General features: G+C 42.8%; 1 protein-coding gene across 2 annotated transcripts in view; it reads right to left on the bottom strand.

Annotated features, from left to right (window-relative positions):
• The window catches only part of DNAH9 (dynein axonemal heavy chain 9), a 299,097-nt gene that overhangs the window by 42,072 nt on the left and 231,178 nt on the right, over positions 1-25,847 (bottom strand). For both annotated transcript variants that reach the window (XM_004266832.3, XM_033422847.2), the window contains 7 exons: positions 22,787-23,022; positions 18,991-19,113; positions 17,816-18,020; positions 15,968-16,132; positions 10,777-10,917; positions 8,431-8,601; positions 6,539-6,661 (listed from right to left, as the gene is read on the bottom strand). In XM_004266832.3, coding sequence (XP_004266880.1) covers positions 6,539-6,661; positions 8,431-8,601; positions 10,777-10,917; positions 15,968-16,132; positions 17,816-18,020; positions 18,991-19,113; positions 22,787-23,022 — 1,164 coding nt within the window. The remainder of the gene's footprint in view (positions 1-6,538; positions 6,662-8,430; positions 8,602-10,776; positions 10,918-15,967; positions 16,133-17,815; positions 18,021-18,990; positions 19,114-22,786; positions 23,023-25,847) is intronic.

The following is a 25,847-nucleotide window of genomic DNA, read 5'->3' as shown; positions in this document are numbered from 1 at the left end:
AACATACTTATATGTATAACTGATTCACTTTGTTATAAAGCAGAAACTAACACACCATTGTAAAGCAATTATACCCCAATAAAGATGTTTAAAAAAAAAAAAAAGGATGTGTGACTGCTGATCACTTTAAAGCCATACCCCTCCCTCTTCCTCTTCTGCTCCACTCCAGGACAAGCTGACAGGTAAGCCTGGGTGCTCCCTCCTTTGGTGCGGAAGGGAAGTTGTATCGTGCAAGCCCCACCCCACTCCCCAACGACCAGAACACCCGCAAGGCACCTCTTTTCCGGGCTCTCTCAAGCCGATTTCAGACTGCTTGGGAGCTCCCCTGCTCTGCCCAGAAAGTCTCATTATGTGAATAATAAACTCTTTCGTGCCTTCTAGTTATGCGCAAGGCGTCATCAGTCTGGACATGGGAACCGCATTTTGGGTGGGGTCCATCCTGTTTCTTCAGAGTGCCCACGTAAACGTTACTCAGGCGGTCGCTTACCTGCAGCCTTTCTGTGGTCACTCAACTCCACTTGTGTGTTGATCTCTCTAATGAGATTAAAAGCTAGACTGTCTCCAAAGCACCTACTGCAGTGCCATCAATTTTAAGGAATCCTCCATTCTTGTTATGTGAAATCATTCATTCATTTGATATTTATTGGATGCCTGCTACATGCCAGGTACTTGGGAATACAAATGTGAACCAAACAAATACACTTGTCTTCGGGGAGCTTACAATCCTAAGAGAAAGAGATGAGGGAGGCCTTAGTAGGGATGCAGAATTCTGCTGGGCAGAGAGAGAGGTAGAGGGAAGGGCAGGGCATTTCATGGGGAAGGGTCCACAGAGTCCAAGTCTGGAGTGGGGAGGGTGTGGGGCATGGTAGAAGGCAGTGTGACTGTGGAGGACGGGTCTACAGGTGACAAGTGGGAGGTCAGGCTGGAGAAGGACACGTGCACTTGACCTGGGCTCGCCCAGCCTCTTCTCCCGTGTGGAGGAACACATGTCCAGTCCTTAAGTGCCCTTTCACGTGGGCTCTGTGGCTTCCTAATTTCACCCTTAGCATGCAGAGCAGGGAACACACCAGTCATTGTGCTGAGAAGTGGCGTGGAGTGGCACGGGGGATGGCGGAGGAGGCACCAGGAGACGCGAGCTCTGCTCTCGACGTCACCTCTTATGAGCCTCTTATGACGCGGAGCCTGTTTTTAAACCTTTGTGGGCTTTGACTTTTTCATTTGGAAAATGAGGCCAAGTAACCGTTGTCTGCATAGCTCATACTCTAATGTAGATACAAGTGCTTTGAAGACTATAAAGCCCCTCTGTGCTTTTCTGGGCTCCTACAGTTACTGAATTGCAATTGCTGGTTTCCTTGTCTGGGACTCCCACAAGATTGTGGGTTCCCTGCGGGCAAGAGCTTTCTGAGCTGTCTCTGTACGCCTCAGGCCTAGCAGGCTGCCTGGCGCTTAGGAAGCGCTCCATTAATAAAGTTTGACATCTGGGCGGCCAGTGGGAGGGCCCTTGACAGGCTGAGAAAAGCTGCAGCTGCGGTAATTATTTCCCTCTGTGCCGAGGACCAAACTTTCCTCTTCTTTCAGGCTGCCACTTCACCCCTCTTCCCAGCTTGCATCACCATTAACCCTCCTGCAGTCCCATTACCCACCCCTGGTGTCACCACAAAACTGAGGAAATTACACGGTGATCAGGGCTCCCAGCTACCGTGGCTGGGTCTGAAACACGCTTTCTTGAAGCTCTGGGTTGAACACAGTTGCAATGTTTAATCTTCCAAATGAGGAAAAGGGATTTCTAACGTTCTAGTAAGCTAAATGGAAATGACTAATTAACCTAATTACATTGGACTGGGTAGCAAAGTACAACTGTGCTAAATTGGCATTCAGAGAGGTAGCCAGGGGCCTTTTCAAAGGCTAACAATGCCCGGTACCACAGATGAGATTCTTTAATGAAGAAGAGAACATGCTGACTGACCAAAAGTGATCAGCAAGGTAATGGCATTGTATGTCTTGCTTCTAAGATCCCTTGGTACTCTGAACTTATTTACAAAACAGAAATAGAGTCACAGATATAGAAAACAAACTTACGGTTACCAGGGGGAATGGGGGGGAGGGATAAATAGGGAGATTGGGATTGACAGATAACACACCACTCTATATAAAATAGATAACTAATAAGGACCTACTGTATAGCACAGGGAACTCTTCTCAATACTCTGTAATGACCTATATGGAAAAAGAATCTAAAAATGAGTGGATATATGTATATGTATAACTGATTCATTTTGCTGTGCAGCAGAAACTAACATAATATTGTAAATCAACTATACTCCAATACAAATTTTTTAAGTAAAAAAAAAAAAAAAAGAAGAGAACATGCCCATTACCTAAAAGTTTAACATTTGATGAGACTTTAAAAATCCTTACAGAGGGTACTAATAAAAGCAGGATTTGATCACAAAGATTTCATTCATCACCTGCGTATTAGATCTTCTGGGGAAACAGGGCAATCAATCTTCCTCATCAGACAGGGTGTTTTAAAAAATTTGTTTTATCATGTCCTGTTCAATTATACTTCCTTTGTTTCTTTAGGCTAGAAGCCAACTGAACACTTAAAAAGAGCATTCGTCAGAGGGCGCACGCTGCATTGTGTTTCACCTGCCCACGTCCTGCACTGGGCTGGAGATGGATGGGGCTGGACATGGCTGCTCCGGTAACAAAACTCAGAGAGAAAGATAAAGCTTCACTCATTTGCAGAAACCTTTGAACAGCCAGATGAGCTTAGACCGCAAAACAAAACCAAAAAGCAAAGCAAACCAAAGGGGGATGGAACCAAATTGCACCAAGTCGCTTTCGGAGTTGAGTTACGGAAAATGAAAGCAGTGAAGAGTGCTTTTGAATCACTTATTCTTTATGACTTTTGCTGCAGATGGCTTTGTGGGATAACAGAGAGAAAAGCAACTGGACTGAGCCCACCTTGGCAACTCACCATTCCTCAAAGGTTTTCCTTCAATGGACAAATTCTATCAGGCACAGCCCATGTCAACCACAGCATATATACACCTTATAGCTGGGTAATTAATAACCATAACTGTGATAAGGTGAACTGTATGCCCCAGAAAGATATGTTGAAGAAGTAGCCTCCCAGATTTCTGAATGTGATCTTATTTGGGAATAAATAGGCTCTTTGCAGGTGTGATCCTGTTAAGATGAGGTCAGGAGGGTGGGCTCTGATCCATTGTGACTGATGCTCTTATAAGAAGAGAAGAGACGCAGAGACACAGAGGGAAGACGGCCATGTAGGGACCGTGGAGACGGAGGCAGAGATCTGAGTGGTCCTGCCACAAACCAGGAGTGCCTGGGGCTTCCAGAAGCTGGAAGAGGCAAGAAAGGGTCTTCTCCCTGAGGCTCTGGAGGGAGCATGACCTGCCAACACCTTAATTTCAGACTTCTAGCCTCCAGAACTCTGGCGGAATAAATGCTGTGTTTTTAAGCCACCCAGCCTGTGGCACTTTGTTATGGCCATTGTAGGAAACAAATAGAACAGCCATAACCCCAACCATAATCGGTTTCCATTTACTGAACATTTATGTGTCTGGCATAACAGATAAGGAAACAGAGATAACCTGTCAGAGGCCACACACACTCAAACCTGAACCTGAACCCAGGAATGTCTGACTCCAGAGCCTGGGTTAACTGGTCCATCTCCATCATTGCTCCAGTTCTGCAAATGGGCTCATTTAGAACTGCTTCCCAGAATTTATTTTCCATACGACCATCAGACTCTGAGTCATTATTCTCAAGCTCTGGGGCCATACTTCCCAGCAGGTGGCCATTGGCCACATGTGAGTATTGAGCAAATGAAATGTGGCCAGTATGACTGAAGAATAGGATTTTTATTTGCATTTTATTTATTTATGTTTTTTAAAAAATTTAACACATTTATTCTGTTTTTTGGTATAGTCGATTTTTTCCTTCATATTATTTATTTAGTTATTTGTTTACTTTTTTACAAATTTTAACACATTTATTCTTTATTTGTTAATTTTAATTATTTTAAAATTTAAGTTTAGAAACTGGAAATTGCTTTAGTAATTGGAGAACTTTGAAGTATGTTTGAAACAACTTGGGTATATGAATCAAATGTTTTAACTCTAAATTTTATAAAATCTAAATTCAAATCAAGTATTTCTGATGAAGATTTAGCATCTGAATTGATATGTGTTATAAGTGCAAAAAATACACACCAGAATTCAGACTTTTACAAAAATATAAAATATTTCACTTATAACTTTTGTGACAGTTACATATTAAAATGATAATATTTTTGCTGTATTGGGTTAAGGAAAATATATTATTAAAATTACTTTCATCAATTTCATTTTACATTTTTTTCATTTTGCATTTTTAATGTGGCTACTAGAAAAATTTAAATGACACATGTGACGTGCAATATAGTTCTTTTGGACAGTGCTACTCTAGATTGCATCTATTCATTCATATCTTATCTTATGTAGCCTAGAAAAGCTGATGGTTTTCCACACATATGCTCTGCACTTATTATAATTATTCTTAGGCATTTTATAACTTTGTGATGTTTGGTTGCTATTGTGAATGGAGTTCCGCTTTGTTTCTTTCCCAACATAGTATTCTCCTTCTCATTTGCCAGACTGGGTTCAGAATGACAAACGGAGCTAATATATAAAAAATCACACCTCTATTATTTAGATCAGGGGTCAGAAAACTGTGGCCTGCAGGGACAATCTGGCCCACCATCTGTGTTTGTAAATAAAGTTTTATTGGAACTCAGCCATTTCCATTTGCTTAGCTATGGTGTGTGACTTTGGCAGAGTTGAATAGCTGTGACAGAGTGTGGCCCTCAAAGCCTAGATATTTGCTATGTGACCCTGTGCAGAAAAAGTTTGATGACTCTTGATTTAGACATAGCCCTAAAGATGATTAAAAGAAGAGCTACAGACTCTGAAAAAAAGTTAGAAAAACATTTTGGGCAATGGCAGCATTTCCCAAGATGACTCCTTTGAAGAGGGCAGCACGTACATAAATGATTAAGTGCTGGGGTTTTGTTATAAAGTAAATCAACTTGGATGGATCTCAAGGGAGTTACGTTGAGTGATCAAGCCAGTCCCCAAAGGTTACATACTGTATAATTCCATTTATATAACATCCTTGAAACGACAAAATTATACAAATGGAGTACAGATTAGTGGTTGCCAGGCATTAGGAATTGGGGGAGCGAGGAGGTTGTTGTTTCTATAACAGGGTGACATACACACCAGACGGAGTTTTCTGGGTCTTGACTGTGGTGGTGATTACATGATAAATGTGTGTGATAAAACTAAACACACACACACACGTGCATGAAAAACAGGTGTAATCAGAATAGAGTAGTGGATTGTATCAATGTCAGCTTCCTGGATGTGATATTGTGCTACAGGAAAGCTAGATGTGCCCACTGTGGGGAATGGGGTACAAAGAATCTCTGTTATTTATTATAATTGCACGTGAATCATTGTCTCAAAAAATTTTAGAAAAAGAGAGACAATCATATTACTTCAGACTCAGACTTCCTTGTGCTACAGAACATGTAGGAAAGCCAGCAGACATGGAAGGTTATAAATAGGATTCACTTTGTGCAGGTGCCATCTTCACACGGCAACAGCACCTGCCGTGGGGCTCCTGCAGGTGGGGACTGGACCTCCTCCCACCTGGAGAGTGCGTCTAGACTCTGGGGCTGGTGGTCACCCGGTCCACGCTTACTGCTCAGCCCTGTGAATGCAGGCGTGGTCCCTACTGAAAGGAGCTCATAGCTTGTGATCTTTTTGATGTTCGTAGAATCCCAATGAAACTAAGCTAGATAACATGGAAGGAAGATGGACTTTGCCATCAGACAGACCAGAACTCAATTCCTGGATCTGCTACTTATAAGATGAATGATCTCACTTTTCTTACATGTTAAGTGGGAAAAAGTAATACCTATTGCCCAGGTGAACATGAGAATAAAATAAGGTAGTGAAGTTTTAAGGTGCTCGATAAATGTGAGCTATTATTAACCACTGAGAACCCCAGGCTGGAACGCGTTCCTTGCTTTGAGGCCGTCAGGACCCACGGGGAGATGGACGGCTGGCAGAGGCCTGGCACCTGTCCACTCCACGGAAATGCTTGCGCAGCGTCTCCACCCCAGCCCTGGCCTCACAGAGGAGCCCGCATTCCGGCCCTGAGCGCTGGCAGGTGGAAGGCAGCTCCGCTGAGTCAGAAACACTCACAGGGTCCTTCTGTTCCCTAACATCCTGGAGGCAAAGCCCACGCACAAGTACACGCACCTGCTCCTGCTCTGCAAAGCCTTCCCCGTAGGCCTGGGAAGGGGGAGTGCTGCCATGGGGTGCAGACAAAGGGACGGACGCACCAATGTTTAACACAGCTCATGGTGAGCCCCCAAACACACCCCTGCTGGTTTCCTGGGGACAAATGTCAGGAAAACACTCCAGGAGAGGAGAACGTGACTTTCTCCCTAGGGGCTGGTACTGACCTTGATGCCACCCCAGGCCTGATGGGAGAGGAACTCCACCGGACTGGTGACGTCTGTCTGCACTGGAGATCGAAGCAGGAAGTCCAACTCTGCTGCACTGACTTCCTGGTTCAGGAGGAGAATCTGCAATGTGGGAGGACAGTGCTGCAGTTCTTTAGCTGGCGGCAGTCATGGGTCCCAGAGATCTCTGGGGTTGTCACTCAGTGTAACTAGTGCCACTTCTAACGCTAGAGCCCGCCCGTCAATTTTGGTTGTTGAAAGAGGATGAAGTGGGAGAAAGTGTATGTCTGTGCAAATCACCTCTGGGTGCAACTGACTTCACCCCAAATATCAGCATGAGTTAAATGCACACAGTGAATAACTGTATCTTGTCAAGCAAGGACTTCATGGATCCATCATAAATGCCATGAAGTACCTTCCTACAATCTCACAGAGAAGATGACACATGCAAATGCCATGATTTGAGGAGGCTGTCAAAGTAACGGATGAACACATGCAAAATAGAAGTGCACATGTGAATCAGCACTGCTAACGGTGTTCCAGAACGGGGGAGTGGCCAGCAGGCAGGGGCGGGGGATGAATTTGGCTCAACTTTCTCTAAGTGGTCCTGAATTGGGTTTTAGAGATGCTAAGCGATGGGAAGATTTAGACAAGATTTCCGTGGGGCGGGGGCAGTGGAAAGTGCAGAGGCTTGGGGGGGAATCAGTGCGGTGCGTTGGGCAGGTGGTGCAAAGCACTCGGCTGGGTTAGAACTAAAAATTCACGCTGAGAGGCGCTCAGGAAATTGTTCTGCTCCTTTCAGATGGCATTCTCCGCTGAAAACTTACAGATGGGAATACTCACGAAGAAAAAATAATTTGGTTAGTTTGAGGAAAAGTCTTTTAAGGAGAAAACAGGCTAGAAATAGCAGGTGAGGTGAAGAAGCCCTTGTAAAACAAGGTTGAAATATTTATGAGGGGAGTGGAGTGAGAGCTGGGGGTGGAAGCTCCTTAGGGTTTGGGGTAAATGAGTGGCAGGAGGGAAATGTGTCTGTGCTGGGGCTCAAGTTCCTTCTGTGATGGCCAAGCTGTCATCTGGGCTGGAGAGGGGAACACAGAGGGTGAGAGGGATAAGTCACACTAACATTCCCCCGTGAATTTAGGCTTCGGAACGTGCAAACAGAGTCAGTGCAGGAGTGATTATGGAATATCTGACTTTTAGAATTGGAAGAGACCTACAGGATAATCTGGTCTGTGCTTCTAATTTATATATGAAAAAAAAAATCCCAATCCTAAATGATTAGATAGATGCAAGGGAATAAATTTCCATGGTTTTCTGATGTTGAGAATAAGCAGAAGGCAAGGGTTTCTTATTAACACTGGAAGCCCTGATGCTCTCAAGCCTTTGAGAACCAGCGTTCTTAAGGAGTTTTCTAAGGCCAAGGCTGCTATGGCTATAGAAGGACATTTGCAATTTCTTATTCTGGGGGAAGGTTTGGACATTAAACTTGCAACTTTAAAGGTAAATAAATAATTAGGGATACTCTAACAAAGTTCTTACTGCATCTCAAAAAGTATCTAGTTATTAGTAGGGCCATTCAGTTTCATCCTCAGTGCTAGTTGGGATTGATTGGTAGTGGCTGCTGGAGGGCTCTGTTGAGGAGGATCTTAGATCATCCAGGATCACCAAGAAAAAGTAAAATGGTTGATTAAGCACGTCTGCCATGAGTGGGACAATGGTGGGGGCAGCATGTGTGCACCATATTGGACCTTCTTATCTGATGCCTCTGCTTAGAGCGCAAAAGTCTTCACAGACAATGGAAACTGATGTTAAGAGAAGAAAGTTTCTTTACACCTGCTGGTTGGGCATATACAGTGACCTGTTTTCTGGAAATTTCTTCAATCCACTTTTACCTGAAAGGTGAGCTGGGAAAGGTAGGTCAGCTTATCACACTCAAAGAGCCCACGGGTGGTGTACTGGTACATAGAGAAGGTGATGCTGTCTATTAGATTGGCCACCCGTTCCTTGAGGCTCTCATCGGGAGCAGCCTTCTCCACAGCCTTCTGGAAGACGATGTTGAAGGCCTGGGGACAGGAGGTAGGACACTGGTAATTTACACAGCTCTGTGTATGTAGCTAGTAGTACTACCTGTGATGAGTATTACGATTTGCCAGCCACAGAAATGTTTTCCCAGCATAATCTGCCAAGAAGGTACAGTGGCAACAAGAAAACTCTTGTCTTAGTTTGCTAAGCTCGTCTTAATTGGCTCATATAAATTACTACGTTGTCACAAAGTGGGCAAAGCTATGGGGCATATAGAGAAGAGCCGACAGTTTAAGTCAGTGAAAACTAAATGTCCAGTGGCCAAAATAATTAAATTAAATCCAATAAGTTTTGTTGGAAAGTAAACACAGTCAAGGATAACCAGTTAGGATGGATGATTCTATCCTCTAGGTCAGCCGTCCCCAACATTTTTGGCACCAGTTTCGTGGAAGACAGATTTTCCCCAGATGGGGGGTGGTGGGGTGGGGGGTGGTTCAGGCGGTAATGCGAGCGATGGGGAGCGGCAGATGAAGCTTTGCTTGCTCGCCTGCCGTTCACCTCCTGCTGTGTGGCCTGGTTCCTAACAGGCCGCGGACCAGGGGGTTGGGGATCCCTGCATCTAGATTATAAAATTCCCGATGGTACATTCAATATCATGTACAACTTTGCTGTCTAGAAGAGACCCTTGTACATAATAGGCACGCAGAATATTTTCAATTAATTACTTTTCCTTTTGGTAATGATCAGAACATCAGGTGTTCCTTGTTTTTCTTTCTAGTAATTCTGCATCGTTTGGTGAGTCCACTTACATGTGCTTTTTTCTTATGGACCCTTGCTGCAATGGTGGGAGCAGAGCCTGCTTTGGTTACATCTTCTGAACTATACATTATGGGTATAATATGAAATAAAAATCATATGAATCAATTTTCCATTGTTTTAAACTTAGATATAGACTATTTATAAAAAATTAATATTAGGAATGCTGCATTTTGAATGTGATATGAATAGAATGAATCATTAAAGAAAATAAAAATTAAGATATAATTGGGTCTTTTCAATTTTTGGCTATGCAGATTTCCAGTCTTCTTGGTTTTTTTTTTTTGTTTTGTTTTGTTTGTTTTGAACACATATTTTCATGTGCCTCATCTAATCTCCTTTTGTCAGAAAGAGTCACTGAGGTGGATTTCAACTACTCTCAGAACTATGGAAGTGATCCCGTAGTTATTAGGCTTATCATGCTAACTTTTATACTGTTTTAAAATCTTTTATAATTCTTTCATATGGGGCTTTGGCCTGAATATAATGCCAAGTATTGGATTTCATTTATAAACATAAAATATTACAAACACAGTTCACTTAATCTGCAGAGACTCTGAGTTGAGGGAAGGGGATTGGGACAGGATGGAATGCCATCTCCAACTGAATGAGTTCCAGGTAGTGGAGGCCCTCACCTCATCCCCACACCCTGGCCTCCATATGGCAGCTGAGCTTCACAGAATGAGGTGTGTGCTCTGAATGTGTGTGTGTGTGTCTCCTCTCTGTTTGTTGGGTTAAACCAGAGAAGTTGTTCAGAAATGCTCCACACTCCCTAAGGCCTCTTCAGTTGTGGTCGTTTGGTGAATGCCTTAGGGGAGAAAGATATACTTTCAGAGATGTACTTAAAATTTATAGGTCTTTATTTTTTCATGAGTAAGATAAGCTTAGTCAGCACTTACAATTTGCTAACGTCTTTGGTTTTAGAAATATCTCAGTAACCATAAAGCAGTAGCTTTGAGGATATTAGGGTAATAAGGAAAGTAATTTAAAGTTGGACTATTATCCTGGCCTGCTTTGGTTTTAACTGATAAAAATGACATGCACATTTGATCATCCCGATTAGATTTTAAGCTCTTTGGGGCAGGGGTCACTTCTCATGTTTCTTGGTAGCCTCTTCCACACTTTCAGTAAGCATAGTTCCTGCTGTAATATATGTACTTAGTGAGTGAGGCCAAGACCTGCTGTGGTCTCTCCTGCTGTTCTAGCCAAATAACCAATGAGTCATGAAAGACCCAATTAAGGAGACGAGGACTGTAAGGCAATGTAGCTGCTCTCCTGGATTTGATCTTAAACAGCTGCCACAGCTAATGAAACACATAGATAAACCCTCATGGAGAGCTGCACTGGCGGTATTACACTGCTGAATTATGACTATTCAGAAAATTCCAGGTGTAAGTCACCTTGAGAGAAAACTGGTACATCGGGTGGATCCTGCTGAGGTCATTCATGATGAAGTAGAGCAGAGAGGCCCGGGCAGCTGCCGGCCGATAGCGTTCCCGGGCCTCGTTGATGTTCACCTCCGTCACCTTGGCCTCCTGCACCTGTTAGAAAAATCAATAGTGGTCCATTGTTCAAACCAACCAGGGCTACCTGAGAATCAGCGTGGCCTCTCTGTGTAAGCACATTGTGTCTGTGTGTGCGGTGGGTGGACCGGGATGGGGGGAGCAGCTAGAGGGTAGAAAGCTGCCATGTTTTTCCTTAACTGAGCTTGAGTGAGGAAGAGATGACACACTCCTAGTCCTTCACAAGGTGAAAGTGTCAGCCCCTCCAGTGGGGACATGTGGGAGATACACACAAACACACACACATACACACAACTTGAAAAATAAGCCAGAATTCTAGGCAATGGAACCAGTAAAAGCAGCATACTCTAATTTTCTGTTTTCTTAATTTTTATGAGTTAATATGTAAATTCACAAAGAAGACCTCTTTCAATGGAGGTCTATTTTCAGAAAATTTATCAGAGGTAAAAATGAGAAAAGAGACCTAAGCATCAGACAGGAATTCTGTAAGAACATGCTATTAAATACAATCTCAGTATGACCTGTCATGCTCCAGCATACAGTGAAACTACTGATAATTCATGAGAGTCCTGCAGGAAAAAACAATGATCACTACTGAAGATGAGCTCTCAATAAACAATTACAAACTTCAGGAGGAAGTGTTACCAAAGGGGACAATTAGAAGACCCCCTACCTCCCCCCCGCAAAAAAAAATCCCAGAAAGATTAGCATCCCAAGAGCTGAAGATGACTGAACTACCTACCATTAGCTAATTGTGTTTAAAAGCAGTAGAGATAAAAGAAAGCATAAAATCAGGACATTATAAAAAAAAGAACAGACATTATCTGAAAAAGAACTAACTAGAACTTCTAAAAACAAGAATACAGTTATTAAAATGGAAAACTCAGTGACTGGTTAAATAATGGACTTGAGTTGAAAGAGAATAAGCAAACTAAAAGATAAATTCTGAGGAAATTGTTACACAAGCAGCTCAGAGAGAAATAAAGATGGAAAATATGTAAAAGAGGTTGAGACTTGGCAGATAAAATGAAAAGATTTAAAATACATCTAAAAAAAAAAGAAAAAGAAATACGTTTAACAGAAATGAGTACAGAATAGAGAGAGAGAGGCAATATTTGAGCTATAATAGTTAAGAATTTTCCAAAATTGATTAAAGACCAGAGATTTTACTTTGAAGAAGCAGTCAATGTCAAAGACAGCTTACTATCCACAGGCTGCTGAAGAAGTAATTATTTGTTTCAATCAGAAGAAAACTGAATCCAAAAGGAATAAATGAGATGCAAGAATTCCTTAAATATACAGTCAATCTAAATAACAAAGCCTGCTGGGGACTTCCCTCGTGGTCCAGGGTTAAGACTCCATGCTTCCACTACAGGGGGCACAGGTTGGATCCCTGGTCAGGGAACTAAGATCCCACATGCCATGTGGTGCGGCCCAAAAAATATATTATAAAAACATGATCAGTTTGGAAGTAGTAGATAAAAGCAAGGTGGAACTCAAGTGTTATAAAACAGTAGCAGAAGATGGAAAAAATGACCAAGTATTCTAACGTCCTAATATTGTTTTGGAAGAGGCTAGATATAGTGCTTAATTTTAGACTTTGTTAAGTCAATACATATATTGTTAAGTCACATATAAAATGAAATATATTTCTCATATATAAATGAAACAAGGTTAATTAATAAAATAGTAAATAACTTTAAAATCAGCAAAGGATTAAAGAGGACGATAAAGAAAAATCAAGAAAGGAGAAAAAATAAACAAAAAGCATGGTTAAAAGAAAGTACAAATTGAGATAGTAGAAAGAAATCCAACTATATCAGTAATGTTAGTAAATGTAAATTGGTCAAATTCAGTAGTTAAAAGACAAAGATTCTCAGGATGGAGTGGAATGGAATAAAAATCACATAATTGCTCAGATTGTGTTACCACAGATTCATACTGTCCATGCTCACCTGGGTCCTTAATGCTGTGCATTAATCTATGTCCTTAGTCAACTTTCATTCTCGTCTCCCACAACAACTATTGTAAACCTTCACTCCTTTCCCCAAGCACCCTACGTCACCACCATCCCCTCATTCTAAGCAGATGACCATGACTATGACTCATGCTTTCACAGATGTATTGTATAGGGACCATTAGGAAGGGGTTTCCTTAATTCTGCCTTCCCTCCCACTCCCTTAATTTTCTGACCCCCCTCACCCCATTGCTCACATTGACTTATGGACCATTTGTAGATTCATGTTTGCCCCCTCTCCCCCATTATATTGGAATTAACTCTCCATATTTCTAAAGATAAGCTCTTCATCAGTGACCTGAATTACATTTCCCCTGATTTCTTATGTACCCCATTGTACTGATCACTACATCTCATTTCTGTACATTCAACTCTTCTTCTCAATGCCTCCTTTTCTTTTACAATCCATGCATCCTCCAATGTCCAGCTAGGATCTTAGTAAGCTCAGTCTCTGCCATCTTGGAGAAAAATCCTCCAAGGATGCTATGCCCTCCTTAAGTTACAATCCTTTCTCTTTCTACCATTTTATAGTCTGGCTTCTTTAAAGAGTTGTCTATACTCACTTCCCCTTTCTCAACTCCCATTTACTCTCATTCTAAGGCAGTCTGGCTTCTGCTTCTGCTACTTCATGGAAACCATTCTCCTCAAGATTATTGATAACTCCTTTTTGCAAAATTCAGTCGATACATCTCAGCTGTATCTTATTTGCGTTCTCAGCGTCATTTGACACCACTGACATCCCTTCCTGAAATGCTTTCTTTCATAATGCCTTATTTACCTGCTTTTCCTCCCACCTCCACTCTATTCCATGCTTTCCATCTTCTGTACTTGTCCTGAAATGTATTAATATACTTCAGTGCTCTACTCCCAGTTTTATCACTGCACACACATCTTCCAGGTGACTTCATCCACTCCTAACGTTTCAACAATCAACTACTTGCTAAAAAGTCTCAGCACTCTATCACCAGCCAAGATCATATATCCCCAAACCCACAGGATGTTCTCATGTGCATGGCCCAGAGGCATTTCAAACTCAACATGACATAAACTAAAATCATCATTTCTTCTCACCCCCAAATCCACTTATGTTCTCTTCTCTCAGGTGTTGGCACCAATACCTATCTAGATGTTTATTCCTGGAACTGAGACATTTCCTCGACAATACTTTTATCCATATATAATCATATCCAATCAGTTAACAAGTTTTCCAATTCTATCTCCTTGAAGTTGCCCATAGCTCTTGAATTTGCCCACTTCTTTGTACCATCACTGCCAGCCCTACTTCAGAATGCCATCACTTCTAATCTGAATTACTGTACCTCCTCCTGCTTTCTCTGCCTCCTGCTTCCCCAAGCTCTCCTCTGGATTGGAGCTGGAGTGATCTTCCTAAAGCATAGATCTGATCATGTTACTCTCTTGTCTAAAGAGGGAAAAAAACCCACCTCTTTTAGGAACCCTAACTCCCATCTACAGCCCACACTTCTTAGCATGGTCTACAAAATCCTTCGTGATGGAGCCAGCCTCCCTTTCATGCCTCATCTCCAGTGACTACTTCCATTCCCTCTACAATCTCTCAATGTTCCACTCATACTAAAGGGAAACATCCTTCTACTGCTAACCCAACATGGGTTGAGTGCTCTTCCTCTGTGTGTTCATGACTCTCCATGCTTCCTCTCCCACAGCCCTCATCACAGTTTTGTAATTGCCTGTCCTTCTCCCTTAGAGGACCAGGTCCTGGAAGCCTGGGATTCTTGGCTTCCTTGTAGTACCCCCACCTTCTGCCATGGAATTTGGAATATAACAGCTTCCAACCAAGTATTCATTGGATGAATGAATGAGAAAAAGAAGACAAAAAGAAAAGAAACAACAAAAGAATAAAAGGCTGCATACAAAATGCCTGGCACACAGCAGGTGCTCAATAATTGTTCATTGACTTTAAAGAAAAGGATAAAGAAAGAGAGGAGGTCCATTCCATCTCTGACCTTCTCCCTCTGTGTGAGTTGGGCTCTGTTCCCCCATCTCTCCTGCCCAGGGCAGTGGAACTTCTACCATAATTGTTTTACAAACTCTGCATACCCCTCTCTTGAGACATGGAGGCCGTAGAGAACCAGCAGTAAAACCTGGTGGTCACACAGCAACTGAGGAGACAAGGCGAGGCTGGACCTTCCTCCTTTTAGTCTCTCATTCCAGCCTTAGTTGTCTGTTATCTCAGAGTGAGTAGGACCTGGTTTGTCTGCCCTGCCCATCATTACTTTTCATTTTTCCTAACTTGTCCCTACCTCGAACAAAGTCTTATTTCTCATATTTGGAGAAATCTCAATAAACTGACAATAAAGGTATTCCTTCAAAGGTGCATCATTCCTGGGCACTGTTACAGACACGCTTATCCTGCTCAGAACAAGTAACTTACTTCCTCTTCTGGTCCAAGAGCAGGACTGAGAATGTGAAAGGGTCCCTGTAGGGTCAGCAGTCTGCTGGGGAAGGGCAGACTTTTACTCCCGCAAGGGGGAATAAAAGTCTCCCGAACGTTGTGAAACAAAGGAAGGAAGCTATATGCTAAGTAGTTTCGCAGGATGATACCGGTTTTTTTTTTTTTTGAGAGCTGAGTTTCCCTGGAGTCGTTGAAGTTTTCCCATTAAAATCAGACTTGCGAGCTTTTGGCAGGCTGTGAGTTTTCTCGGGGTGCAATCATGCCTGAACCAGCCAACTTGTACAACAGTGTGATTCCTTAGCTTCAGGGCAATTCCATGGACTCACTGAGGTAGTCAGTTTGAGCGACTATTTCCTGCACAGAACACGAGGCCCTGCGCAGATGTAAGTACTCGTCAAACGTTTGTGGAGTAGAGCTGTCAAGAGCATTTCCCAGGAGATGGGGGCACTCCGTAACGCAGGATGTGAGGTAGTCATTTCAGGAATCCTGCCTAGCTTGACTTTCTAGGAGACACTCAGGAAGATGGAAGAGCCACCTGTTACTCTTTTGTTCCCCTAGAAGTCGGACTCAGGGAGCAGGAGGAGGGCCTCTGTCCGCCAGCCTAGGCTGCCAGGTCTTACCTTTTTCTCAACTTCCGCAGCGGTCTGCTTGGTGATCTCAAGGTTCTCCAACAAGGCCGTTTCTCCCAGGAAGTTCCCAGAGGCCGAGGAAAGGCGAGAAAGCAGGTTGTCTTCTAGTGTTTTGAGGGTGATTTTGAAGCCATTCTGCTGCTTCGTGAGATCTGACTGCAAATATCACATAAGGGAGAGTCAGGTGTAGAAGCCCAGAGCATCCTGTTCTCGGGGTAGGTCTGAATAGATAAAGGGTTATGGGCCAGAATCCCTTCCCTTAGCAAACTGGAAGCAGGATAGCAGAGTGCTCGGGACCACAAGCAGACAAAATCAGCAGGTGACCTGAACCCCAACTGTACCAGTTACTAGTCATGTGACCTTGGGCTGAGTTACCTCTTAACACGTCATAACCTCAGCTGGGTTAACCCTGGCCCTACTCGTAGGAGTGCTGTACAAGGCTTAACACAATGCTGGGACACGGTCTAGTCACTAAATGGAAATTATTTCTGGGACTAGTTAGAGGGTGGGTTCAAGTTTTACTTCTCTGGAAGGTCCTGTCTATCACCACTTTGCTGGACCCCAAGGGAGGAGCTCTCCTATAGATGACCTTAAAAAAAACAACCAACTAGAAATGGTTTTATACAGTTTCAACAAGATGATCGCAGGAGCCCTCCTTAAGGCTGGAGCGGGGCCTTGGTATCCAGGCAGATCTTACCTCCTCTCCCTTTCTGATTGTTAGGTTCTACGTCCTAAAGCACTGGGCACCCTCTTACTGTGGGTGGGTGCACATGTAACCTCAGGCAGCTGCGGTTTCTCTGCTCTTGTACCACCTGGGATTATTGCCTTTGGATCCATGGACACTTCTTGTTGGAGGCCCCAGCCACAGTCACCCCTGGCCTATCTTCTGTTTCTTAAAAACACATGCCTCCATCTTGCTTTATAACCAGAATTCACTCTTCTCTCTGCTGCGGGTGCTCTGAACCAAAGGCTCATGCCACCCCCTCATAGAATCTTTTTCTGACCTTTCCAATTTAAATTAGCCCCCTGGCACTCTAATATCCCCCTGCTTTTATAATCTAATCGTGTCTAAGGAGAGGGGAAAAGGATACTATTTGCTATGGACAAAAGTGTGCCCGCCCCCAAGTTCATATGTTGAAGCCCTAACTCCCCTCCCCCATGTGACTGTATTGGAGGTGGAGGTAATTAAGGTTAAATGAGGTCATGAGGATGGGGTCCTCATGGTGGGATTAGTGCCCTTATAAGTGGAGACATCAGAGAGCTTGCTCTCTCTGCACACACAAGGAAGCGGTCTATGAGTACATGGTGAGACAGTGGCCACCTACCAGCCAGGAAGAGAGGTCTCACCAGAAACTGGACCCCTAACTCAGACTTCCAGCTTCCAGACTGTGAGAAAATAAATGTCTGCTGCTCAAGCCACACAGTCTATGGTATTTTGTGATGGCAGCCCAAGCTGATTAAGACGCTACCCTAAAGTGGCTGAATCCGTTTCCACTGCCCTTGCAGGACTGAACCCCACTTAGTTCTGGACACAGATGCGGAGCACGTGTGGTGAGAGGCCCAAACATGTTCCTGTACAGCCTGTGCCAGTCCTGCTCTTGGACAGGAGTGTGGGTTCTCCCAGCTGCCTCCTGCCTCCTGTTCTTCAGCCTGCTCTATCCTGTTTCCCAGTAGGGTGTTCCAGGTGGCTGGATGGTGCTGGCACTCCTCCGAGCTCTAGTGAAACCATGCTGCTCAGCTTCTGGAGGAACAGTCCCACCTATCCCAGAGTGGGGCACACGGCAAGGTCTGGTGGCAGGGCATCTCCTTCCTCCCTTCCTTGCTGGGTACCTGACGCACCTTCAGCTTCTCCAGGTCTGGCCTCTCCATGCTGACCACAGCGGCCAGCAGCTGGTCCTCCAGGCCGTCCCTGGTCACAGTGAAGTTGATCAGGGTGGCCTGAGCCTGCAGCTCGGGTTGGTAGTGAGGATTGGCCAGCTTGGTGTGAAGGATGAGCCGGAACTTGGGATTGTACTCACACTCTTTGTCTCCGATTTTAATGAACCTGGAACACAAGGGCTCATGTGAAGGTGGAGTGCCTTCCTGTGAGCTTTGGTCAGGGACAGAATCCTAGATGGGTTTTTTTGCAAAATCACAGCAAACAATATTGCCATACTCAGATGACTCCTCCCGAGCATGTCTAGGTTGAGCCCTAAGGCAGGGAACAGGGGTGGAGGGTGACGGACCTTCTCCCACAGCCACCACATCTGATTTTGCAGGCACAGCTGGAGAAGAGCCACTCACTTTGTGGTCCGTGTACATGAGCGCATTATGGAACGTTTCCAGCAGATGGCAGTAAAGCATTTGCAGGAAGGGGAACCTTCTTAGAGTTTGCACGAAGGTGATTTATAGGCTAGCAATAGGGCTTACTTTGTCTCATGGCTGATGGAGCATTACTTCTACGGGTGAAAATCGTTAATTAAGTAAATAAGCACGTCCTAAGGACTTGAAAAGGCGACTTATGGCCTGGGCAGTGGGTGAGGCTCCCTTCTGATAATTCTCACCCCCCTCCTATGTGCCTGTGGCCCTTGTCCTGCCCCTCTTCTCCTCCTCCTCCTCCTCCCAGACTCTTGCTGAGCCCTGATCAGCCACCAGCACCCAGAGCAACAGGGGTTCATCAAGCTGACAAAGTACTGAGCTCTCAGAACTCAGACGACTGGCTTAGATGAAATGCTCACGGTTCAAAGTCAGACTGCTTTTTCACCACCTTCCCTCTAATGCTGCTCTAGACTAGTGCACCGGGGTCGTTGAGCAGCAAGCCAGTGAGCTGGCTGATGGAAGTTCCTCTGGAACTGCCTCTAGGGCATGAGGGCAGCTAAATGTTCCTCTTCTGGCAGAATGAAAGGTATGCTTCAGGGGGGCTACATGATGTGAGCTGAGGAGAGGAAGTTCTAGGAGGAGCGGGTCTGTGCACAGCTCTACCAGGGGTCGTGAACCAGCTCCTCAGAAGGGCCAGCTGTATAGCTGGGTCTCACCGTCCTTTCTTAACGCCTTCTCTCCCAAGCAGGGGTCCCAGCACAGGATCGATGGACTCCTCTAGGTTTTCAATCAGCACCACCTCCCCAGCTTCCAGGGCACGCTCGACAGTTTGAAGGTAGCTGAGGAGACAGGTGGGCGGAGTAAGCCTGCATCAAGGGGTGGACTGGAGACAGTCAACAGGCAGCCGTGGCCCTGAAGCACAGCAGTAAACTTGGAGGCACCGCTATCTGGGATGACGTCAGACAGCTGGCATATTTTTCTCTATCTAAAATGATATTTATGTGATCTGAACTATTTCTTATAAAAAGGGAAAAGTGACAAAATGCAAAAAAGAATAGGAAAATTAACTGTCATCCTTGTGTCATTTACATTTTGGTATTGCCTGTAGATGTTTGGATATATTTTCAAGTTTATTATTACTATTTCTATTTATTTTCTATTATTTATATTTTTATTTATGTCTGCATTTATATTTATGTTTATTTGATCCATGTAGCTCATTTGTTTTATAACCTGGTTTTTGTGCATAAAATGTAAACATTTTCCCATGTCATTAAATATTCTTCTATAACAATATTTATGTGCCTGGGTATTAGACTGTATTGATACACCTTAATTTATTTAACAATCAATTACCAAAAGCTAGGCTATTTTTAATTTTTCAATATTATGTAGAGTTTAACAAGCACATAAAAAATTGATTTCCCCTAAATAGATTTATAAGTTCAATGTGATTCCAATTCACACAATAAATAACAATATAACTTTATAAACCTTGACCAAAAATCTTAAAGTTAATCTAAAAGAAAACAATGAGAATGCTTTTTTAAAAAAAATAAAAGATCATGAAGAATAAGAAGAGGGACTCACATTAGCTGATAATAAAATATTTCTTATAATTTCAACAATACAGATATGTAGAAAGAAGTCTTAAAGAATATCATACACCAAAAGTTGGGAGTGTTGGGAAAAAATGATGAATTATAGGGCCTATTTATTTCTTTGGGTAACTCCCCTCACCTTCTTTTTTTACTGATGATATATTACTTTTGTAATGAGAAATGCCACAATAAATGTTACTAAATATAAAACGAAATAATTAAAGGCTGGTATAGTATTGTATAAATAGAAAAGAATAAAAGCTAATAAAATATTTTAATATAGAGTAAAATGTCATCTCTAATTAATTGGAGAAAGGATGGAGAATTTAATAAATGATATTGGAACCATGGCTAACCACTTGAAAAGTGAAAATTAGGTCTGTAACTTATATAGTACCTGAAAATATATTTCAGGTGATTGGATTTTAGTGTAAAAAGAAAACCATAAAAAACCATAAAAAATCTTCTATATGAATATTTATATAATTTCTGGACAGAAAAAAGAATTTTCTAAATATGATTTATAGAAGAAATGTGACATATCTGACCAAAAAAAAAAAGTTGTAGTATGTCAGACCTCACAAAATTAAAAGGCAAATGACACCCTTGAACACTTTTCCATTCACTGATGAAGGGAGATTACACTTAACAGTCTTAACCCATACTATCTATAATGTAATATTTGTATTCAAATAATACACAACAAATCTAGAAAATCACCCAATAGAACAGTAATCAAGGGACATGAACAGAGAATTAATTACTATATGTCAGGCACTATTTTCAGTACTATGGATATAAGAATGAGTAAAAAGAACAAATACTTGTGTCTAAAATGCAGTTATTGGTCAATTAGAGAGGAATATTTTAATCAAAGTTTGAAGGGAAGGCCAGGATTAGATTACCATGACTGATGACACAGATAGAACTATGTTGTGTCCTACCTCGGCATTCATTTCTCAGCTACCCTCTCTATAAGAAAGGATCCATCCGGATATTCAACATGTGATTTAACTATTTTCTGAACATCGCATGCTTGATTTAAACAACCGTGGGTGGTCTGGACCCCTGGACAAGCATGTTTGGGACATGTGGCCAGGGCAGCAAGCCTCACGCTGGTGGTTGTATGTTAAGAGTGGATAAACGTGGGCTTTGAAGTGAAGACCACCTCGGTTCCAATATTGCCTCCATTAATTTTTAAAAATTTTAACTATTTTTAAACTGTGGTAGACTATTGTCTACTACAGCCCCTGGGACCACCATTCTACTTTCTGTCTCTATGAATTTGACTGCTCTAGGGACCTTATGGAAGTGGAACTGTACAGTAGTTGTCCTTTTATGACTGGCTTATTTACTTGGCACATTCATCTCAAGGTTCGCCCATGCTGTAGCACAGGACAGAATTTCCTTCCTTTTCAAGGCTGAATAATATTTCATTGTATTGATACACCACATTCTGTTTATCCATTCATCTGTTGATGGTCATTTGGATTACCTTCTACCATTTGGCTATTGTGAATAACGCTGCTTTGAACATGGGTGTGCAAATATCCATTGCCTTTAAAACTGTGTACTCTTGGGGAAATTACTTAACTTGTGTGAAACTCTATTTCCTGAAATGAGAAAATGGTACCAATAACACTAACCTCATTGGTCGTGTGGATTAAAAAGCATTTGAGGTAAAGCTCCTAACACCAAGACCAACACATATCGACCACCTAATAAGTGATCTCTGGCCCTCTCCCTCCTGTTCATTGCCCCATCCTATTTTTCTCATGTCTCCTAGAGATACAGAACAAGAATTGAGAACTGAACCTACAAAACTAAGTTATAACAGAGTGAATGAAGCAGTGGGGGGAGAGGAGCTGAGGCCCATGAAGTGCGGTGGGTGCTGGTCACACATTCTCCCTGTTGTTCATGTCCCTTGACGTGTGCAGTAACTCCCCCACCACGTACGGATAAAGCCACATGGCAGGTGCAAACGGTTCCGAAGGTTCCATAACTATCTCAGCTGCTAAGCACCCCACTGCAAATGTCCCATCGTTCCTCAGGAGAGAGATGCTTTACGTTCTCTGTGGTTCTGGGGCAGAGGTAGGAACAAAGGGTAGAAGAGAGCTAAGAGAGGCAGTTTTTGACTAAATGTGAGAAAGACTGTAAAACACAGAGCTGTCTGACAATGGAATAGGGTGCTTGGGAAGCAGGAAGTATTCCAGGAGAGATGGGAGGGTGAACCCCTGGGCTGGTGGAAGAAGGACTCAGGAATGGGTCGGGAGGCTGACGCTTATGATTTCTAATGAGAAAGAAAAGCACATGTTATACTGAGTGAAGCAAGTCGGACAGAGAAAGACAAATATATGATATCGCTTATATGTGGGATCTAAAACAATGGTACAAATGAACTTATTTACCAAACAGAAATAGAGTCACAAATGTAGAAAATAAACTTATAGTTACCGGGGGGAAAGGGGGGAGGGACAAATTGGGAGATTGGGATTGACATATACACACTACTGTATATAAAATAGATAGCAATAAGGACCTACTGTGTAGCACAGGGAACTCTACTCAATACTCTGTAATGACCTATATGGGAAAAGAATCTAAAAAAAAGTGGAGATAGGTATCCACTTTGCTGATCCACTTTGCTGTACAGCAGAAACTAACACAACATTGTAAACCAACTGTACTCCAATAAAAATAAAGATAAAAATATGAAAAAGAAAGAAAAGCAGAGACTCAGTACCCAAGCATCTCTCACTGAGACATTTCCTAAAGTGAGAGGAAAAACAGGAGAAAACTCCTGGAGGAACCAGGAGGATAGAAACAATCCACAGCGGCTTAAAACCTGCTCATCACATTTTTTCCCGCTGCATAAACGGCAAGGTGGGAACTTCTGTGCACAGCCACCTACCCCTTCTGGCCAATCTGGGTGACCTGGAGGTCCTTGCCATACTTGTTCTTGATCCATTTAACGCCTTGTAGCTGAGGGTCCACCATGAGTGGCCAGCGCTCGCAGCTGAGGAGGATGGTGGCATTCTCCGTGGACATGCGGTCTGCAGGGAGGCCCTCGTTCTGCCAGGCAGCCACGTCGGCATCATCCGTCAGCATCCTCAGGGGATCTAGGTTGGGGGTCACTGGGATGGGAACCTGGTGGCGAAGAAAGGCCGCACACACGCTCAGAACAGAAGCATGCGCTCTCAGCTGGGGGTGGGGTCTGCAGCTCACTCAAAGGACAGAACTCCTCTAAAAGAAAGACCAAAATCCCCCTGAGGAGCACTTTCCTGGCTGTGTCATTATTCCTGGAAGCAGGTTTTCTTAACGTCCTGATAGTCTTTTTTCTCTTGATGGGTGAACAGCAGCAGGAATTCTGCCCGTGTCATCCTCTGTTCTTCAGTACATTCACCCAAGTCAAATGTCTACCATAGGTCATTTGTATCTTAATCAACAGCCTCCATCGCCCTCACCCATGTTAGCAGGGTCACTTCCTGCTACATTTCTATGCTTCACAGACCAGGCCCACACCAGCCCGTACTGACCACCCTCTCCTCTCAGCATCACCGCTTGCTGCTGATGCCCAGCTTGCAAAGGACTGCAGACGCTCCCCTTCCCCCTGCCATGGACAACCCCACCCCCTGGAAGGGCTGCTTGAGGACTTCTCCCCACACTGGGAGGCCCAGGAACAAACCACCAGGCCAGGGAATGTCTCCCCTTGGTCTCTGTCCCCCCTGGGAACCCTTCCTTTTCTTCTCGTTGACCTCTCTCAGCTCATTTAATTCTTCTACAAGTAATTGTTTTCATTGGAAACACATATACTTTTTAAAACACTGGGGTGAAATTCACATTCCCTAACCATTTTAGAGTGCACAAGTCAATGGTGTTTAGTACGCTCACGATGTGCAACCATCAGCTCTATCTCGTTCCAAAACATTTTCTTCCCCCCAAAAGGAAGCCCCAAGTCTATCAGCAGTCACTCCCTATTCCCTGCTACCCCCAGTTCTCAGGAGCCTCTAATCTGCTTTCTGCCTATACGGATTTACCTATTCTGGAGGTTTCACATAAATGGAATCATACAATACGTGACCTGTTGTGTCTGGCTGCTTTCACTTAGAATGCTTTTGAGGTTCACACATATGCCCTTTAACCTCTCCAACTTTCTCTTCTCTGCAGTTCGTCTTCCCAGTTATCTCAGGAAAACCTCTCCAGACCATCTCCTTTCCCTTTAATTACACCTGCTAAGGGTACGAATGGCCAGTGCTATACCTTTGAGCAAACCTCAAAAGGGAAACCAGCCACTGGAGGTTCTTATCCTGGGATCAGAAGTGTACTTCAATAGAATTGTTTTCCTTTGTAATCATATGCATTCTACTTTATACACTAAAAAACATTACTGTGAGAAGGATTCCATAGGTGTTACCAGACTGCCAAAGGGGTTTGTGGCATAAAAATACTTAAGTATCTTAAGATGGGTCACAAATCAAGCCTTGGTATATTTAAGAAAATTAAAATCGTATCAAATATCTTTTCTGACCACAATGCTATGAGACTAGATTAAATTACAGGAAAAATACTGTAAAAAATACAAACACATGGAGGCTAAACAATATGCTACTAAATAACCAAGAGATCATTGAAGAAATCAAAGAGGAAATCAAAAACTACCTGGAAACAAATGACAATGAAAACACGATGACCCAAAACCTATGGGATGCAGCAAAAGCAGTCCTAAGAGGGAAGTTTATAGCAATACAATCCTACCTCAAGAAACAAGAAACATCTCAAATAAACAACCTGACCTTACACCTAAAGCAATTAGAGAAGGAAGAACCAAAAAACCCCAAAGTTAGCAGAAGGAAAGAAATCATAAAGATCAGATCAAAAATAAATGAAAAAGAAATGAAGGAAACAATAGCTAAGATCAATAAAACTAAAAGCTGGCTCTTTGAGAAGATAAACAAAATTGATAAACCACTAGCCAGACTCATCAAGAAAGAAAGAGAGAAGACTCAAATCAATAGAATTAGAAATGAAAAAGGAGAAGTAACAACTGACACTGCAGAATACAAAGGATCATGAGAGATTACTACAAGTAAGTATATGCCAATAAAATGGACAACCTGGAAGAAATGGACACATTCTTAGAAATGCACAACCTCCTAAGACTGAACCAGGAAGAAATAGAAAATATAAACAGACCAATCACAAGCACTAAAATTGAAACTGTGATTAAAAATCTTCCAACAAAAGCCCAGGACCAGATGGATTCATAGGTGAATTCTATCAAACATTTAGAGAAAAGCTAACATCTATCCTTCTCAAACTCTTCCAAAATATAGCAGAGGGAGGAACACTCCCAAACTCATTCTACAAGGCCACCATCACCCTGATACCAAAACCAGACAAGGATGTCACAAAGAAAGAAAACTACAGGCCAATATCACTGATGAACATAGATGCAAAAATCCTCAACAAAATACTAGCAAACAGAATCCAACAGCACATTAAAAGGAGCATACAACATGATAAAGTGGGGTTTATCCCAGGAATGCAAGGATTCTTCAATATATGCAAATCAATCAATGTGATAAACCATATTAACAAACTGAAGGAGAAAAACCATATGATCATCTCAATAGATGCAGAAAAAGCTTTCAACAAAATTCAACACCGATTTATGATAAAAACTCTCCAGAAAGTAGGCATAGAAGGAATTTACCTCAACATAATAAAGGCCATATATGACAAACCCACAGCCAACATTGTTCTCAATGGTGAAAAACTGAAACCATTTCCACTAAGATCAGGAACAAGACAAGGTTGCCCACTCTTACCACTATTATTTAACATAGTTTTGGAAGTTTTAGCCACAGCAGTCAGAGAAGAAAAAGAAATAAAAGGAATCTAAATTGGAAAAGAAGAAGTAAAACTGTCACTGTTTGCAGATGACATGATACTATACATAGAGAATCCTAAAG

This window comes from Orcinus orca, chromosome 19, assembly GCF_937001465.1.
Source record: "Orcinus orca chromosome 19, mOrcOrc1.1, whole genome shotgun sequence".
NCBI lineage: Eukaryota > Metazoa > Chordata > Mammalia > Artiodactyla > Delphinidae > Orcinus > Orcinus orca.
This window is presented reverse-complemented; position numbering and strand designations above follow the sequence as displayed.